The sequence below is a fragment of the Tinamus guttatus genome, unplaced genomic scaffold (assembly GCF_059628265.1).
Source record: "Tinamus guttatus ecotype Peru unplaced genomic scaffold, ASM5962826v1 Tinamus_guttatus_pri_ptg000211l, whole genome shotgun sequence".
NCBI lineage: Eukaryota > Metazoa > Chordata > Aves > Tinamiformes > Tinamidae > Tinamus > Tinamus guttatus.
Window position 1 is genome coordinate 9,072,778 of NW_028288745.1, and position 18,119 is coordinate 9,090,896.

General features: G+C 39.3%; 1 protein-coding gene and 1 non-coding gene across 2 annotated transcripts; one reads left to right on the forward strand and one right to left on the reverse strand.

The window, feature by feature from the left end:
- The first annotated feature begins 699 nt into the window (after positions 1-699).
- DNTTIP2 (deoxynucleotidyltransferase terminal interacting protein 2) lies at positions 700-8,180 on the forward strand. Its single transcript, XM_088524513.1, has 7 exons — positions 700-809; positions 1,423-3,161; positions 3,643-3,778; positions 4,452-4,547; positions 5,143-5,307; positions 6,516-6,625; positions 8,027-8,180. The coding sequence occupies exons 1-7, from the start codon at positions 708-710 to the stop codon at positions 8,118-8,120; spliced, it is 2,442 nt and encodes an 813-aa protein (XP_088380639.1). The 5' UTR covers positions 700-707; the 3' UTR covers positions 8,121-8,180.
- A 4,475-nt stretch (positions 8,181-12,655) lies between these two features.
- Positions 12,656-12,740, reverse strand: TRNAR-UCU (transfer RNA arginine (anticodon UCU)). Its single transcript is given in 2 exon segments — positions 12,656-12,691; positions 12,704-12,740. It is a non-coding gene; the product is annotated as a tRNA-Arg (tRNA).
- Positions 12,741-18,119: the final 5,379 nt, after the last annotated feature.

Here is an 18,119-nt window from a genome sequence, read left to right on the forward strand (position 1 = left end):
AAGAAAATGTTTGAGTGTATGTTTTGTTTGTTTTCTCTTAACCAAGATTTAGTCCTTTTTTATGGAGGGTTATTATGTATCAGATTTGCAAAATAAGATGAGTTTTGCTTCAGGCTTCTCTGCCAGCCTAGAGCCGTGTGCTGCTGGGGACTAACCACTCTGTAAGTGCTGTGTGTGTGTGTGCCGTGAGCTGCCGACATCCTGCGCTGTGTCGGGCTTGCTGGTGTGCTCTGTATTACACGTTGAAATACTGCAGAACAAGAATTGTGCTGAAACAATGTACAGATTGTCCTAACGGGATAATTATTTATTTCCTTACTGTAACAATTCTCTTGCTATAGAAAAGTACGGTAAGAGATCTTATTTTTGTAGGGTCACAATTTATCAGAGTTGCTGATACTGACTTGTTTTGCATTAAAGTGAGAGAGATGGGATTTCCTTTCATGGGGAACTTGAAAATTTGAATTAAAAAATGAAAGTTATGTACACTTTTTATCCATGCTTTGTATGAATTCTGAGTTTCTGGGGAGAGCAGGGGCGGGAGCCCCCGCCTGCCCTGGGCTCGCTCTGTGCGGGGCTGCTCTTTCCCCGCCGCACTGAGGTGGGGGGGGGGGAGGGGGGCCGAGCTCGTCCTTCCCTGCGACCCGCGCCGCTCCCAGCTGCGCTGCAGTCCCGCCCCGCGGAAGGGGCGGTGCGGCGCGGGCAAGATGGTGGCCACGAGGCGGGCGGCGCGGCGCGCGGAGCCGCAGCCCGCGGCGGGCCGGGGCGGGGGGAGCTCCCCCGGGCAGGAGCCCCCCGGCGCCGCCCAGGTGAGCGGGGCTGGGGCGCGGACGGGCGGGCGCGCGCGGGGGACACGGGCTGCGGTCCCGGGGTCGGGGCGACACGGGCTGCGGCGGCCCGCGGCCGCCATCTTCCCGGCCGGGATCCCGCAGCGGCGGGGAGCGCGCTCGGCGCTGCCGCGCTCGGGGCGGTTCCGCGGCTCCCGCCGCGGGGCTCCTGGCCGGGTGCGCGGGCAGCGCGGGTTCGCTGCGCAGGGCCGGCCCCTGCCGTCCGGGGAGGCCCTGCAATGGAATAGGGCGCCTGCCGGCGGCGCCCCGACCTGCTCCCGGGTTCTGCTCTGCCCGCCAGGTAACGCGCAGCCGGCGAGGAGACCTGTCACTGCCTGAAGCAGCTGCCACAGTATGAAGCAGATTGGGTATTGGGTAGCCCAACCATTTTGGGATGCCTTCTGCCTGTTGCTAGGCCGGAATGTTTTGTAGTTGGGCAAACATTTCTTTTTGAATGCTGTCTTTGGGTTTGCCTCCCATGTTAGCTTTCTAGAATCTTTTAGGATTAAACAGGGGCATTAGTGTTTAGAAAAGCATATATATTTTTTGAGGTTATCTTATTTGTGAATAGCAGGCATTTTCATTCCTTTTTTAGATGGCATCTGCTGAAAACAGTACTCCTGTGTCTATGAGGATGACCAGAGGGAGGAGTAAAGCAACTTGTAGGCCAGAGGTAATTCCTGAATCTCAACTTGAAGAGCTGGAACATGCAGAAAGAAAATCAGATGTCAGTGATACCTCAGAGATGCAAATAACTAGAAATCAGAACAAAACTGTTGCAAAATCAAGTGCTGAACCACAACCTGATGGGAATGTGTCCGAAACAGAATCAAACTGCTCTTCTGTATCTGGTCTTCAGACGCCGTTGATCATAAGGGTAACAAGAAGACGACAGATAGTAGTTCCTTATCAGCCGGATTCTCCTGCCAAAAAAAGGCAAGACAGGACAGCTTTTCTAAATGAGTTAATGAGTACTCAGGATGAAGATGATGTCTCTGAAGCAGAGTCGTGTTCTTCTGCCGTTTCTGGTGTCCGGACGCCTAATGTTACCAAAACTACAAGAAGCAGGCAAAGCAAAAAAAAAGTCCAATCAGACCCAATTCTTGAAGCCCAGGGCGAAGATATTTCTGATGCAGAGACATGCTGCTTTCTTACAGAGCCATCTGTTATTACCAAACAAATTACTAGGAGTATGCAAATGAAGTCACAAACAGAAAATGTTGAGCAGATTGAGAGAGCAAATAAAACTGTTTCAGAGGATCAGATTTTAATTGAAGACAGAGTTAAATCTGAGCCAACAACAATTTCAGATTCTGGACCTGCTGCAAAATGTGTCTCTGATGTGCAAAACTCTCTTGCTCAGGATAATAAAGAACTAAATTCTCTTAAGAGCAAACAGTCCCCCAGATCTGCTAATACAACCCTGAGTGAAGATGTGAAACAAGATTTTTCGAATGATAAAACACCCAACAGTCTTGCAAAAGTAACGCAAAGAAGTGTCACCAAATCGCCTAGAAAAAAGGCAATAAAAGATACAGAGATTGTTGCAGATGATTCAAAGGAAGTATGTGGCCAAATACAAGAAAAGTGCAATCAAATACATATGGCAGGGGAGAAACCAAAGAGCATGGAGCTTGCTTTGACTGACTGCATGAGTGTCAAACAATCCTTAAAATTCCCAGGGCAAGTAACACCAAATAAAAGCAAAAAAAATCCAGAACAAGAAGGAGCAGATGATGAGGCAGCTGTACAGAAGTCTTTCAACCATGCTAATGAATTAAGCATGGATAAACAGTCTGATGTAGTAAGCAGCCCGCAAAAGGACAGGCCTATTGCACAAGTGACTGATAGCATTGCTGGTGAATCCAGAATGCTTGAAACTGGGGTAAACAGTGATGAAGATGAAACAGGACAATGCAGCGAACCTGAATCCCATGGCAGCAAAAGATCCAACAGCAAAAATGATTCTTTCACATTATTTCTGAATAAAGATGAAAGTGATGAATCTGAATATAGTGATATAGCAGACGTATGTATAGAGGAAGAGGAACTGCTTAACACAACAGCAAATAAGAGAACACCTTCCTTGAACAAATCTTTAAAAGAAAATACACTCCATGCCGAAGGGCTTTTTGTAATTGATACTGAGCCAGGCATGGGTTCTAGCCAACAGTATTACCTAGATCGGGTAGACCTAGTTAGTGATGCTGGAAGTGAGCATGAAGGAAGTGCAAAAGGTCAGGAATCCTCACATGTAGATGAGGAGGAAGAGGATTTGATAGATGAAGATGAGAAGGATGGACAAGAGGTCGTGTCGCAAAATAAGAATAATGTGTAAGTACCTTTGGGGGAATAACTAAAGGATCTGCATTTTATTTGGGAAGTACGTAGTACGTGTACATACAGGATAAGTGATGTGGAATAAATGAGGGAGTTTTTCATCACAAAGTCATGCACATGAAACCGGGGTTCAGATTATAAAATAGAGTTATATATATTTAGGTGCTTAAATGTATGTGTGTATGTATATGAAAGTACATATTCAAAACTGAAATTAAGGATTTTTTGTTTGTTTAATATTATGTGAAGGATTTTTAGAAGTAGTGCTCTAGTAGTGCTCTGTATTAAACATTCACTTCATATAATAGCATGCTTTTTCTCTCAGCTATCTTAATCTTCTAAATACAGAAAACTCAAAAAGAAATTTGCAGTACTGCACTTATTTGAGAAGAAGAAAATGTTTTCTGTGTTTATCTTTCTCAGAGGACAGCAGATGCTTGTTAATTTTTTTTACACTTCCACTTTTTTCTTTCAGTTTACATCTGTCCAGCAGTATAGATCCCGGTTTGAGTATTAAGAAGCTCGGAGGTTTATATATTAGCTTTGATGCAAAAAAACAAAAATCTAGCTCAAACGTAATTAAACAACTGAAGGAGAAGAAGAAAGATGAGGTAATGTGTTTACAGTTGCGCAGCAAACTAATCACAGTAACACAAAGATGTTTAATAATTCTGTTTTAATTATTTATAAAGACATATCCTACTATGCTCTTTTGCAGAGGCATTTTTTTCTGTCTAGAAAGTGTAATTAACTGCTTTTAATACTGATAATATAAATATGTGACATAGGAAACTGAAAAGAAGTGCAAATACCAGAGTTACTCTGTACAATAAAGAGAATTTAACTGTGTCTGTTGCTTTACCTAACAGGTCTGATAACAGGGTATTTAGTCTATAGCAAGAATAAATTTCTCTAAATTCAGCTCTATACCATTCCTAATATAGGATTGGTAATTGTATCTCAGAGCACTTGTGTGAGAAAGGAAGTGCATTATTTTTATTGAGACTTTTCTTAGGCTTCGTCAATAGTTGCTCTTTATACTCTGGTATATTCACTGCCCCTTTCTCTCAAAAGGTAGCCAACTACTTTCTGTTGTTGGCAGGTTTCTGCTCCTTCTTTCTGTTTTGAAGGTCACTGCTATCTTCTTTTAATAAATAACGTACTTTTATTTACCTTCTTAGACCCTACATCATTTTTTTGGTAGCTTCTGTTTATACAAGTGAACAGTAAAATTTTTACCATATGACTGCCTGATGTTACTGGATTTCTTTTTCTTTTTTACAGCTCTTACAAAAGAGTATAATAACTCCAGATTTTGAAAAAAAGGAATGTGTTCCACCCTTTAGGGAGTCCCTTCACCAGCTGAAGAAACAGCGCAAGGTGAGTGGAGAGCCAGTAACTCAAAGGACAAGACAGAACATTAGGTTGGAAACCCCATGCTGGGGCTGTGTGTACATACAGGCCCACATGATAGAGGAACGGTGAAGTGTTAAGATCTTCCTTGACCTATCTTATGAAAAGCAGTTGTGAGAAGCAAAGTCTGTTTGCTAATTGTGTCAGTCAGAGGTTGGAAAGGTAAGTTCTGATGTGATATCAGAGCCGAGCAGAATCCTTGCCTATTTTGCTTAACTACAACTTTGATTAAACATGTGCTTTTAAACTGGGGAGCTCTTTCAGTTTTGTTTCTCTGTAGATCTTAAAGGACAACTTTTACACATCTTAACACTTTCTGCCTTGCACGTTGTTTTAGGCATTTAAGTAACAATGAAGCTGAAATGAAAGGTAATGCCCTCATGTAGTACAAATCTGTGATTAATATAGCTCTGATGGCCTACTCATAATAACAGCCATAAGATATACTTTCTCTAGGTACAAAGGTAATTTGTAATTGCTGTATGTTTTTGGGTGGTGAGGAACCCTCTATCCTGTCCTGGTTATTGAATATAATTTAATTATTCTTGTTATAATATCCTAGGCAGAGCGAGAGAAAACAACAGGTGATGGTTGGTTTGGTATGAAAGCCCCAGAAATCACAAATGAACTGAAAAATGATCTCAAGGTTTTGAAGATGAGAGCTTCATTGGACCCTAAGCACTTTTATAAAAAGAATGACAGAGAAGGTTTACCAAAATATTTCCAGGTAAGAAAGTTGCAGCAATACTTAATATTGCATAATGTAGTTTTGAGCAATTATCCTTATTCTCTATCTAATTTGTTGGCAGCCTCTGTTTTTTCATTTAATATTATAGTTATTTAATATATATATTTAATATTATAGTTATTTAATATATATTTAATATTATTTAATTATTTAATATTATTCAAATATTTTTAAATGTTTTTTATTTGGCTTCAGTTTAAAACTGTGTTAGATTTTTTTTTTTTACTGGACGGAACAGAGCAAATATTTTAATTTCTAATTCTAGACATTTTAATCACTAGTCTTAGCCCTCAGTGGACTGGATTGTCACCTCTTTTTTTCATTTTTTTCTGACAAGATCATAGAAAATAATAAGCATCTATTTTACTAGTTTATGTATTTTGAATGGCATCAACTGGCTTCTTGATAAGCTAGAATTTCTGCTGCTGTAGCTCTCAGCCCTGAAGCTTTCTGATGAGGGAAATAATTATTGAAGAATATATAGAACTTGGCCTGGTTTCCATGTATGTATATCCGTTTGATTAGGTAACATACTTGAGGCAATGGTCAACATTTCTCAAAATAGAACAGTCTGAAGCAGAACAGTTGTATGTGTTTTGAAGTTTCTGAGCATGAAAATTTTGGGGCAGAAATGTTCCAAAAAATGAGGTGTAGTCAGTTTTTACAACATGAAGTAATTACACTGTGTGTCTCCACTGTGAAGTGACTAACATGCCAGCTAGTATAAATCTAATGCTTTTCAGGTTGGAGATGTTAAAATAGAGTAGGGTTTACTACTGTTTAGACATCTAGCAGAAACATGGTGATGATAGAGAGAGGAAAGACCTAAGAGAGTCAAAAGGCTTTTCTTCCCCTCCTTGGAAAAATGTTATAGCCATGCAGTTGTTCAAAAGCTGAGAGCTGGGTTTGGCCTATTAAGTTAAGTGTTGATGCAGCAGTTCAATCTTGAAAACCATAAAGTTTCAAATTCAGACTCTCTACACGGGAAAAAAAAAAGTTACTTTGCATATAAAACACTGCTTACATCTTATAATGTTCTACACTTAACCACTTTTTTAATATACCATTCTGGTCATCTACATAGATGTATTCTGTCCACATTGTCACTGGGGTTATAAAGAAAAACAGAGCAGAACTCTGAACATCTTCCTGTTACACTAAGACTGCTTAAAATTTTTATTTTCTAGGTTGGAACCGTGGTTGATTCTCCTGTGGACTTTTACCACAGTCGAATCCCCAAGAAACAAAGGAAGAGAACAATTGTTGAAGAGTTGCTTGCAGATTCTGAGTTTAGAAGGTATTTAAAAATGGTTTTATAAGTCTAATCCTATGTGTATGAGAGCTATATTTTAACTAGACTACTTTTTTTCTTTTTATTCCGGTTTTATATATATATATATATTTAATACTTTAAAGAAGTTAGCATAAGTCTGTTCTGACAGTTCTACAGGACTGCCATTGAGAAGATCTAAGGGACAGGAGATAATTAGACTGTGAGAAAGTATATTATTTTTATCTTCATAAAGCTGTTTTATCCAACTCTGAGAGGTTATCACTGACCTTGTTAAAGAAAAGTCACTCAGCCCTGTTCTGGTTCACTTCAAAAAACAGGTGTCCACACAGGCTTGCACCCAAAACAAGAACTTGGAATACGGACCTTATGTCTATGCATGAACCTTGTTTTAGCTCTTTAGGAATAATTGAGAGAAAAGTGCTGCCTATACAGTTTGTGTGAAAGTTCATGGGATTTTATTTTATCAAAATTGGAAAAACTGCTGTGGAATTCTGTCTTAAAAGCATATGGTTGAAAAAATTACTGTTTTTCTAAGATAGTATCTTTGGAGTATATCCCATAGTTGATTTTTTTTATATTGGTTATTACATAATGCTGGTCTGCATTTGTTTGTTTGTTTTTCTCTATTATTGTCTTTTCTTACAAACAGTACACAATTTGGGATAGAAAAGTATATGTCAGGCTTGACAAGTTTATATTTCTTAATTCCTTTGCTGCTTTATATGGCTTGTAGGGTGCTTGTTAGAAGTAACTTTAAAGAGATGAATGTATTTGAAATTTGTTCACTTAATTTATGCTGTGACTAATTGAAGGCTTCAGACATATTTTAGCATTAATGCAAGTATTTGTCAGGCTTAAGTCTTGCAATTAGAAGCCTTCTATTGCTGCCAAATGTGTCATGATCCCCAGTGGTAATTGAGACAGGTACATAAGAACCTGTTTTAGTGAAGCCAGTAATTCATACTTAGTAAGCATGTTCTGTTCGCTCTTGAGTGTTAATCTTATCTCACCCTTTGGTGTTGAGTAGAGGCTGATTCTCGTAAGTTTAAGAGGGTAGCATAAAAACGGGTATAACCTACCTATTGATGAGTTTTCCCACTGTGAGAAATTTGTAGCAGGGTTTTAGCAAAATATTCAGAGTGAGATTGCCTATCCAATGAAGAAATCATTGGATGTGCAAATATTCTTGATTCTTCAATCAAACTTATTTCAGAAACAAGTTTATTTGCATTTATAATTGATGCCAGCATCAATTTTCTTTTACGTAGTGTAAGTGTACAAAATTAAAGAAATATTAGTTATGGAAAAAAAATGAAAGAACCTGGCAAATTTTATATGTAGAGTGTTTTCGTTTCCTGCATTTTGGTTTACTATGCTTAAAAGTAAATTATCTATTTTGTTCAGATATAATAAGAGGAAGTATCAGGAGATCATGAGTGAAAAAGCAGCTTTTGCAGCAGGGAAGAAGAATCGGAAGAAGAAGAAGTTTCACAATTAAGACTTGAAGAAAAATAACAACCTGGAACAACTTGTTTGTTATAAACTGTTTTACAGAATGCTTACTGGTGTTTTTGTTTTCTTAAGATTGATTGTGTAAATTGAGGTTTGGGGAAATTTTTGCATCCGGGAATTTGTATAGGGGTCTTTTTTAGGTACCTTTATCAGGTATCTAAAAGTGGATTTATGTGAAATATTTAAATTAATGTTAAGTTAAAAAGATAATGACTTGAAGGCATATTATTCATCTGAGCATTTAGCCCAACTTAATGAAGTACAGTCCACTAAGCTTTCAGTCTTACTTCTGTTATTAACTCAGTCATGAATGGATTAGAAAGTTTAGCTTGTTAAAAGTAGTATTCCACTTTGGGACTTTTACTTACTAGAGCAAATTTTTCCCTGTCTCACCAGAGGTGTTGCTGGCCAGTTCTGTAGCAAAGGTTAGTAAGGAACAGCCTAGTTGTAGAGTGTTTATTCCAACGGTGAAGATAAGGTTGAAAATGCCTAAATGCCTGCACATTCTGCCAGTGTACATAGTTTTTACACTCATGCGCACACGTACACACACTCTGTAACATTCACTCCTTTGTTGCTTTTTATTATTTTTTATCATTCGGTAAATGATCTTTGTAAAAAAAACTTGCCAGTTGGGTGCATTTTCTAGGGTTATTTGCACATCGTGGTCTGGTAGCTGACTTGGGAATAGTTCTTCCGTAAAATTAATAGTTAGTTTGGAAAGCCTTGCTACCATCATAGAACTAGAGAGAAGGTATCAGTTCTGTCTTTCTCCAGTGAGTTTATAACCCTTTGTTCTTGTGTGAAGCTTTGTGCTGTTTGTGTATTTTTATCTTTTAATGACCTTGTTGTTGTTTTACTGCTGTTGCAGTTAGCATAACTTGGTTATTGCCTTTAGGTAGCAGAAAAGACAGGAAAGAACAGAAGTAAAACTATATTGGTTTAGATGGATTGGGTGAATGAATGTCAGAAGATGAAGGATGCTGGTTGATTTTTTATAATGAAAACATAGTTTAAAAATTGTAAACAAAAAGTATACTCTTACCCAATATTTAACTTCAAATTTTTTACAATAGAGAATGAAAAATAGCTGATTTTTTTTGTGCTGCAGATTGCTAAAATGAAATGAGTGTCATGGTGTAGATCAACTGAAGTTTGGAAGAATTTTTGCTATGGACCTTTGACTAAGTTATTCTTTTGAACTTGTCCATCAGTATTTACTACCAGAGAAAGACAGGAATCAAGATTTCTTTAAAAGGTGTTTGCTGCTCGGATATGAAAGTTGCAAAAAGTAAAGTGAATTCATTGGGAAGTATCAAATACATACAAGTAGAAACATCTATCCCCATGTTTCAGATAATACGTAGGCGCTATTCTGATACGCTTATATATGTGCACGATAAAAAAGCCAATAAAAACAACTGTGGTGTCTTGTTCTGTGAATGAGGCATGGAAGCACAAGGAAATTTATATTGGACACTGAAGAAAGAAAACAAGGCACCATGGTAGTTGTCATTCATAGAATGCTTCAAGTTGGAAGTGACCTCTAGAGGTCATGTAGTCCAACAGCCCTGCACGCGCAGGGTCACCTAGAGCATGTGGCACAGGATTCTGTTGCATCTTCGAGGGGAAATTTGAAAAGCAGTATACAAGTTTGAAATGCTTTGACAGAGAAATGCAAGCTTTGGTGGGTGTTAAAATGGCAAGTACCATCTCAATATCTGTTGCTCAATAGCCAGCTAACAGCTCATTGGAATATAATTTTAAGTTACTGGGGAGAGTTGAGTAAAAACAAAATGCATCATGTGATTGCATAAACTGATGATGATCAGCTTATCTCAGAAAATACTGAAATATATCAAAAAGCATAAGCATATTTTGAGAAACTGTTTATAAATTGCAAGCAATGTTTTCTTGTAACTGTGCTGCCTGATGCATTAATTTGTAATTCTGCCTTTATTGTAAATGATAAACAAGAAATTCCTCAGATTAAGGAGCAATTGGTATCTTTTACATACATGTGCACGCACTGTTGTTTTAGCGACTTGCTGAACGTCGCTAGAATGTTCTGTGCAGATACGAATACTGTTTAATGTTTCCTTTTTTTTTTTTTTTTTTTTTTTTTTTTTTGCTCCCCCTGGTTTTCCTCTTTTGCCCTTGAGGCAGGGGCTCTCTGATGTCAGTGCAGCCATGCGAGTTCACAGTCCACCTGCTAGAGCTACAGTCAGAGTGTTGAGAGGGATTACAGTAACACTGGTAGAGGTGGTGTGATGGTGGTGGTGTGCCAGCAGGCACGGGAGGTTAGGTACAGCAAAACTACTGTGTGCTGTTCATTGTCACACTACTTTCCCTTGTCTTTGGGATACTTTAATAATTTCTTTGCAGTCAGTGTAGTATCCCTAAAACTGAAGCCATCTTTTCTTATTTTCCTCCCTTTTTTTTTCTGTTTTCTTTTTCTTCTCCTCCCCCCCTGGATTATCTTCACTATCCTCCATGTGGTCTTGATTGTTTTGGAGCTCTTCATGTTTAATAAGGTCTGTCTTTGTCATAGGAGTCTAGATAGATGAGTATGGGTAAACCTTGGACTTGTAGGATGAGTCAGTTGGCAGGGATCATGGGAGCTCATCCTGGGCACCCCTCCTGCTCGGTTGATATAGCTTTGTAACTTTATAAAATGTTGAGGTCCCACCGGGCCCCGAACCTGTTCCACTGCTTGACTCCCCTCATGGCAAAAGAGTTCTTCCTATCCAGTCGGGTGTAATGATTATTTTGGGTTATTTAATGGCGTCTTTGCCTATACCTTCCTTGTTTTTTCAGTTAGTCACTAATTCTGTAACTGCCAACAGTTGTCCAGTACGTATCACTTGCTATAAGTTTGGCATTTTTCTATCAATGCACTCTCTTGCTGCATACATTCAAAGTCTTAACTACCTGAAAGAGTATATTCCCTTCGCAGCAGTTTCCTCAAAACCCTCTTCATACAAATATTTTGTGGAATCTTTCCCTTATACTTAAGGCCATGCAGCTTGTATCCCAGGAGAGCTTTCCCTAGCCACTTCTACCTGCATGCTCCTCTGGAAAGAGCTCTCAGCTTCTTTATCTTTGTCTGTCTTCTGGACTGTAGCATTTACTTTTGCTTGCAAGCCCTTTCAGTAATACCTTGTGAATATTGCTTACCGTATACATGCAAATAAGTACAAAATGTACAAAAGTTTGCTCTTTTTTTTTTTTTTTCATTGGGAACTAGGTAAATTCACTGACAAACTGAGGCCATCCTTAAGACCTAGAAGTAAAAGGAAAAAGAAATGCATTGTTGGAAGAACAGGGAAGATTTTGTCATTTAATTTAGATGCTTTCTATGGGGTGAATATTGTGAGGTTTAAATTTTTGTACGTTTATGAATTCTGAGAAAGTTTGACAGTTCTGTAGTGGGCTGTATTTTATACTGTATTAGCTTAGCGCATTAGTAGCTTAGTGCTACTAGCATTCCTGGGAGTGAGGTAAAGTTAGAATTAATGTTACCAATAGCATATTTGATTTGCAAATAGATTTTTCCTTCTCTTTATTTTAAACAGTGAATGTGATTACAGTTGAAAAGAGGCCATGGCCACCCAGGATATAAGATACCAAATTTCCATAATTAGGAGTTATAATTTTTCATGATCAAAGTGGAGGAGGTTTAGGTTTAGTGCTGCTGCTGCTGTTTGGGTTTTAATACTTGTTAAGTCGCTCTTATTAAAAAGGCAATTCATCTATTTGTAGCAATGGTGTATGTGGGGAGGAAAAGGTGATGTTAACTCTAGTGTTAAATGCTTCAGCTGTACTTTTTGTGGGATTGTTTTGTTGCTTGAAAACTATCTTTAACCAAAAATATAACATGGACCCTCACGGAAGTGCCTCTAGGCAAGAAGCGGGCTTATTTCCTACTCGGAATGTTTTTGGCGGGCTGTTCTGGAAGCAGAGCAGCGTAAACGCGTTGGTTTGCTGCAGCTCTGGTTTCCTGAGCGCTGCGCGCCATGGAGGCGGGAGGGCGCGCAGCTGCCCTCGCTCCCGCTCTGCTGCAGCTGCTGCCGCGCGCCTCAGCGCTGCCAGCGCTCCCTGCCCGCGCGCCGGCGGCGGTTGGCGGCCGTTGGTGCCCGCGCGCCGGCGGCGGTTGGCGGCCGTTGGTGCCCGCGCGCCGGCGGCGGTTGGCGGCCGTTGGTGCCCGTTGGCGCCCGCGCGCTGACGCTGAGAGGATGGTACTTCTCCGCGTCCCGGCTTCGGCCATTTTACACTATCGTAACAGAGGGAATCATTCGAAACTTGCACTCGAAACAGCGGCTTTGCTTGCCGCGCTGGTCGGAGGTTGGTGCCTTCGTCTCTGGCTGCCCCCCTCCCTCAGGCGGAGTCGGAGAGCCTCGCTGAAGGGAATCAGCCGCGGCGGAGTGCCAGGCCGGCCGGCCTGATTGCTGCGGCGCTGAGGGCAGGAAAGCAGAGGGAAAAGATTTCTGCGGAGAGGAGGAATAATTGAAAAGAAACACGCGACTCCGCCGGGACTCGAACCCGGAACCTTTGAATCCCTTCACCCGCTAGAAGTCCAATGCGCTATCCATTGCGCCACGGAGCCACCTGTTGAGCCTTTTGCGCGCCGCCTATAGAGCCTGCGCGCCGCCTCACGGATGGGACGACCGCGCTTCTGAAGTGCCGTAAGTGCATTCAATTTCGGACACCTCCTTAGCCCTTAACGATAATGTTGTGGGTTTATTTTTGTTTCGTTTGGTTTTGTTCGCTTGCTTTTTTCATCTTTTATTTTTATCTAGCATGAATTGGTTTAGTGTTTTTAGCTGCCCTGAAGAAAGATCCAGATACAGCATGTGCATGCCCTCAGGCATTGCCCACGTTTATGCATGTGTTAAAACGCTGTTTTTTTTTTTTCATTCGTAACTAATGAATATAAAATATTTATTATCTTCATCCTTGGCCTTTTACCTGTATATTTAGAGAATAATGTGGAAGTATTACTTCAAAACCCTATAAATTTGCATAGAGAAGTTTTTGCATGATTGGGTCTTGTTGCACACATAGAGGATGCTGTATTAGAGAATTATGCCAACTTTGATTTTTGCATTAATGAATATATATTCCACCAATATTTCTCATTTTAAGTTATTTATGATGTGCTTTTTAACACTGTTGAAATAAATGGGAAAATGCAATTTTAGAACAAAAGAGCCTTCCAGACATTGCATCAAGAATATGGAAAATATCACAGAATGGTTGAGGTTGGAAGGGACTTCTAGAGATCATCTAGTCCAACCCCCCTGCTCCAGCCGGGACACCTAGAGCACGTGGCACAGGGCAGGTTTTGAAGATCTCCAGAGGGGGAGACTCCACAACCTCTCTGGGCAAAACATGCTGGGTCAACTTAAAAACTTAGGCTATTTTAGGTACATTTCATATGAAAAATACCTTAAGGATGTGATTTCTAGCATTGTGGGTTTTTAGAGAAAACTCAAACAAGATTTCTTAATAGCATCTGAATTAAAGCGATCGGGAAAACTGTGACTATTTACCTGGTATCTCTTGCACTGCAGTTTTTGATAGCTTTCCAATGCCACATGAAATTAAAATATATGTATATGTGTGGGAATCTGAAAGACAAAACATGAGTGCAAAGTGAGATGAAGACAAATCCATGCAATTGGATTTATTCTCTAGCAATCTCTGCTAGAGACTATAGTAACTCATCATGAGGTGACATGCATAAATTCTTACTTCTGCCTGGGAAACATGCCTGAAAAAACAGTAACTAAGAATATTTCTGAGCTCCAAAAATAATACTAATAATAAAGGCAAATCAAAGAAGAAAAAGAAAATACAATGATTTGGGGAAATAACATTTCACTGTGTGACAATATTTTAAATGTGAGTGAAAACATTATAGTATATTTAGATCATTGTTGCAAGTATGAATGCCTATTACTAAATCCTTTTAAGGGAACAATGTCTGAATTTTATCTTCTTCTACCTACGTCACGCAAATCTCGGTTTTAACTTGATAATACTTTAAAACCACCAGTACCAATAGGAGTAGAGAGAAACTTGACTATAAACTTGTACCTCAAATCTGAGGAACCAGCAAAAAAAAAAAAAAATCAAGTTAATGTAAGACAGACCTTAGTGACAGAGTTTCCATTAGCAATTGTATCAGGGGCTGAGATGTCCAGTGCAATGTATGACCCAGGCCACTTGGGCAGTGAAAGCACTGTGCTGATTCGCCCTGGGGTTCCTCATACAGTCAGCCAGAGTGTGTGCTGCCAGCTGCAAGGCAGAGCTAACTAGCTGCTTGATTATCAAATGGTTCCTTTAATGCTGCTCAGAAAATAGGGCTTTCTGGGGCTTCCGTAGTTCAAGCAAATGCCATACTAGAGTTAGGCTCTACCTGGCAATTTCTTGTGGAGCCAAAGCAGTTGTAAACACAGAGAATCCTAAGAATCACGTTCTTGAAGGCTCAGAGCTCGCCAAGCTCTGCATCCCTCTGGTCTTGCCACGACTGTACTGCTCTGGGTAGTAGAGCACTTACACAGCCTCCACAGTGTTCCTCATAACGGAATGCCATGTGAGGAAAGCTTAATTTGGATTCTTAGGGTCTAGCAGCTCAGGCTCTGTACTTCATAAAAGAAGCGGAACTTTCTTTTTAGTTTTTAAGAACTGAGTTGATCCTCAAAATAATACACTTAAATTTATTTCTGTTGCAGTCTTAATTGAGGTCTAACCAGCCCAGCATCATGTCTACCTAACAGCAGCAGCATACTTGTGGGAATCATAACTCAAATATACGGCTTGTAAATAACTAAGTTATTTAGGCAAAGTTCACCTTTCCTTTTGGGCAGCAGATGGAGCTGCTGCTTGACAAAAAAAGCAGTTCATGGGCAGCTCACTGGTTCACTACCTGTGATTGCTACTGGACCTAAATAGCTCCTCTGGACTTCCCCTCTTCTAGCATCAGCTGAGGCCCACTTACGTTGCAAGCTAGCTTTTGTCTTAGCTCCTATCTTTAAGCTATGCTTCAGGAAACAGAAGTTTCGTGGAGACCTATTGTGCTGCTTTTAGTTACAGCCACTTGGAGAATTGTCACTAAACTAAGCTATTTTTACCAATTGTAGATTTAAGAAACTGAGGCAAGAATAGCTTGACACAAGACAGTAAGTGGTTCAAAGGCAGGGCGAGGAATAGCATCATCCTGTAGCACTTTTCCATTGATAAAAATGGAGAACTTCATTATGAGATTGAAGTAATAGTAAGTAAACACAGTCTGGGTGTTTCTCTAGCCTAGATGTTTCCAGCTGTCCTAACAGCTCCTAGAAAGGTCGTAGCAGTGGAACAAGCTAAGATGATACTTGGCTCTAATCATGGAGTAAAGCAACTTGCACATGCTCTAGGGAAAAAAAAAGTGTTAGAATTTATTTTTCTTTTCAAGTCAGTTTTTATGAATTTATTCTATATTATTATTTTATTTCTATATTTGTATTTTCTTTATAATTAAGGAAGCAAAATACATAAAACCCAGTCTCTAGACTGGCTTTGTTTCTCTGATTTCTCCTCTGCCATGTTTTTCTCACTTTTGAGTATGTATATTTGGAGGCCATTCATTGCAATTGTATCTGAGAGTGACAGCTAAAAATATCGTTTTAATAAATGCAGCTTGTTGGATTCTGACTCCAAAGTACTTTATTTGTGGGGAAGAAGGTGAAAACCATGATTGCAAAGTACTCTCTTCGTTCTTGCTTCCCCTTGACTTTATTTGCTCTTTGCGCTGTTGATTGTTTTCACTGGGAGTAATTGGAGTATTAGCACCTTGCCAGAGATTCTCAGCACCTTCAGAAATCAATTTCAGTAATTCCACGTACAGAGTTTTTCTGGAGAAGTGGTAAATGCTTCATAAACATTTACTTCAAGAAGGCTCCAATTTATGCCAGACCGAGGCAGAGTCATGTGGAACCTCCCTGAGCACTGTGGTAGGAAGTTCGGGGAAGTCCCAGAGGGTGCCTCTTGTCAAGCATGGAGTGCTCCAACTTCCAGCTAGATGGGAGTCTATTTCAAGACAGTTTCTGTATTTTATGTTGTTTACATGGATTTTTTTTTCATCAGAGGATATCAAGATTTGTTTCAGAGATGCATAGAATGCAAAAAAGATGCCCAAAGTGATGCCTCCCTTTCACTATATAAAGGTATTTTTAAAATTGCAGTCCTTTCTTTGTTATTCTTAATATTATGTTTTATGGATATTTTCCAGTGGGGTTTTGCTTTGCAGAATTATTTCATATTTGGTTTACAGACAGTTTTTGTTAGGATTTTTCTAGGTTCATGTAGCTGATCACAGTCAAAATTAGCTACTATCATTTTTTTTCAAGCTCTAGTGTGTTTTATTCTTTGTATCCATTTCATTTAAGAAGCATGACTTTTTGTACAGGTATATAATTCTAGAAAGAAAAGGTTATTTTACTCTTTATTAACATTTCCATTAACTTTCAGTTCAGTTTTAACTTTTTAACTCTTGCAGTTTCTCACAGCTCTTTTCAATGCTCTTTTGTGTACTCTTAGTTGTACCCGTCCTTCTGTACAACATACGTAACTGTGATACACTCTGAATGGTTTTCTTAACTATACCAACTACCTTTGATCTTTGGCCTCCTTATGTTGGGATTTCTGTTTCTGTGGCAGCTCTCTATTCCTCCTTGGCTTAGTTACACTTTTTTTTTTTTTCTTTTTTTAATCCTAGATAGCTGATTCCTTTCACCCTGTTTGTTTTGCTGGTGTTTGTTTCTGTTCAACTTAATGTTATTTCTTTGGATTATGAAAATTTTATCTAGTCTCTTTTCCTTAAGTGCTAAAGCTGTTGTAAAGACTATTTGCTTAAGTTAATAATTACTAAAGTTGAAGGTGCAAAGTTTTGTTCTTGCTATATTGAGTCATAGCTGGTAAAAAAACATTGACTTTGTGTGGATATTGAATTCTGTTTACGTTTTAAAATCCAGTCATAACAACCTGAGGTTTTATTCTTTAAAATTACCATCAAGCCAGCAAGTGTTTACACAGTTGGGCTGTTCCATTAAATATTTTTTGTGGGTCACATGATATTTAAGCTCCTCTTCTGCAATTCAAAAGAATGTGTGTGTGATATGGTGGTTAAATCTTCAATTTCTGGATTCTTAACTCCAGCCTTGACAACTACAATGATGTAGGCAGTCTGCTCTGTTTCCCCTTCTGGGAAATACAGGTAATGCTTTTGTGTTTCACAGGCTGTTGTGCAGGTTAGTCACCTGCAAGGTTTACTCCTAAGACTTTAAGATGAAGCTTCCTGCAGAAATGTTTTTTTGTTATTATATACCCTGTTTTGTTTGTCAGTTCCTTGGACCAAGTCTAACCGGAAGAGAAAATAATAGAATTTAACCAGATTTCTGACAGGGATTATTTTCTAAATAAACACCTACAGTAAGTATACAGATTTGCTCTCAAGATTTCAAAAATGATCTGGAGAGGTGGGTCATGTTTTTGGGGTATATATGCTTATTAAGTTAGAATACCTTGAGATAATCAATATATAAATTTTATTCATCATCAAGTATGCAGTTTAAAAGCATGAAATTGTTTTGAGAATATAACTTTTGATGGTATTTTCAATCTAAAACATGTTACCATTTCCTGCAGTGTTTAAATGCAATATGTGTTTTTTCTCCTCACCCATGTGCTGCAGGGTGTGCCCGTACAGAACATGGGCACTGTTTTAGGTACTAGTGCAGAGCAGCCATCTGGTTGAGTGCAGATAACAGGTCAATGCTTTGTAAGTAAAAATGTTTGGATAACTTCTGCTTTCATTTGAATCATTCTGGATCTGGACTGCCAAAACCAAATCAGTGCAGTTATTTCAAGGTTGTAGTAACAGTAGAATTTGGTGCAGAGTGCTTAGTGTTTTGTAATGAATAGAATTGGCTTGATACTCACT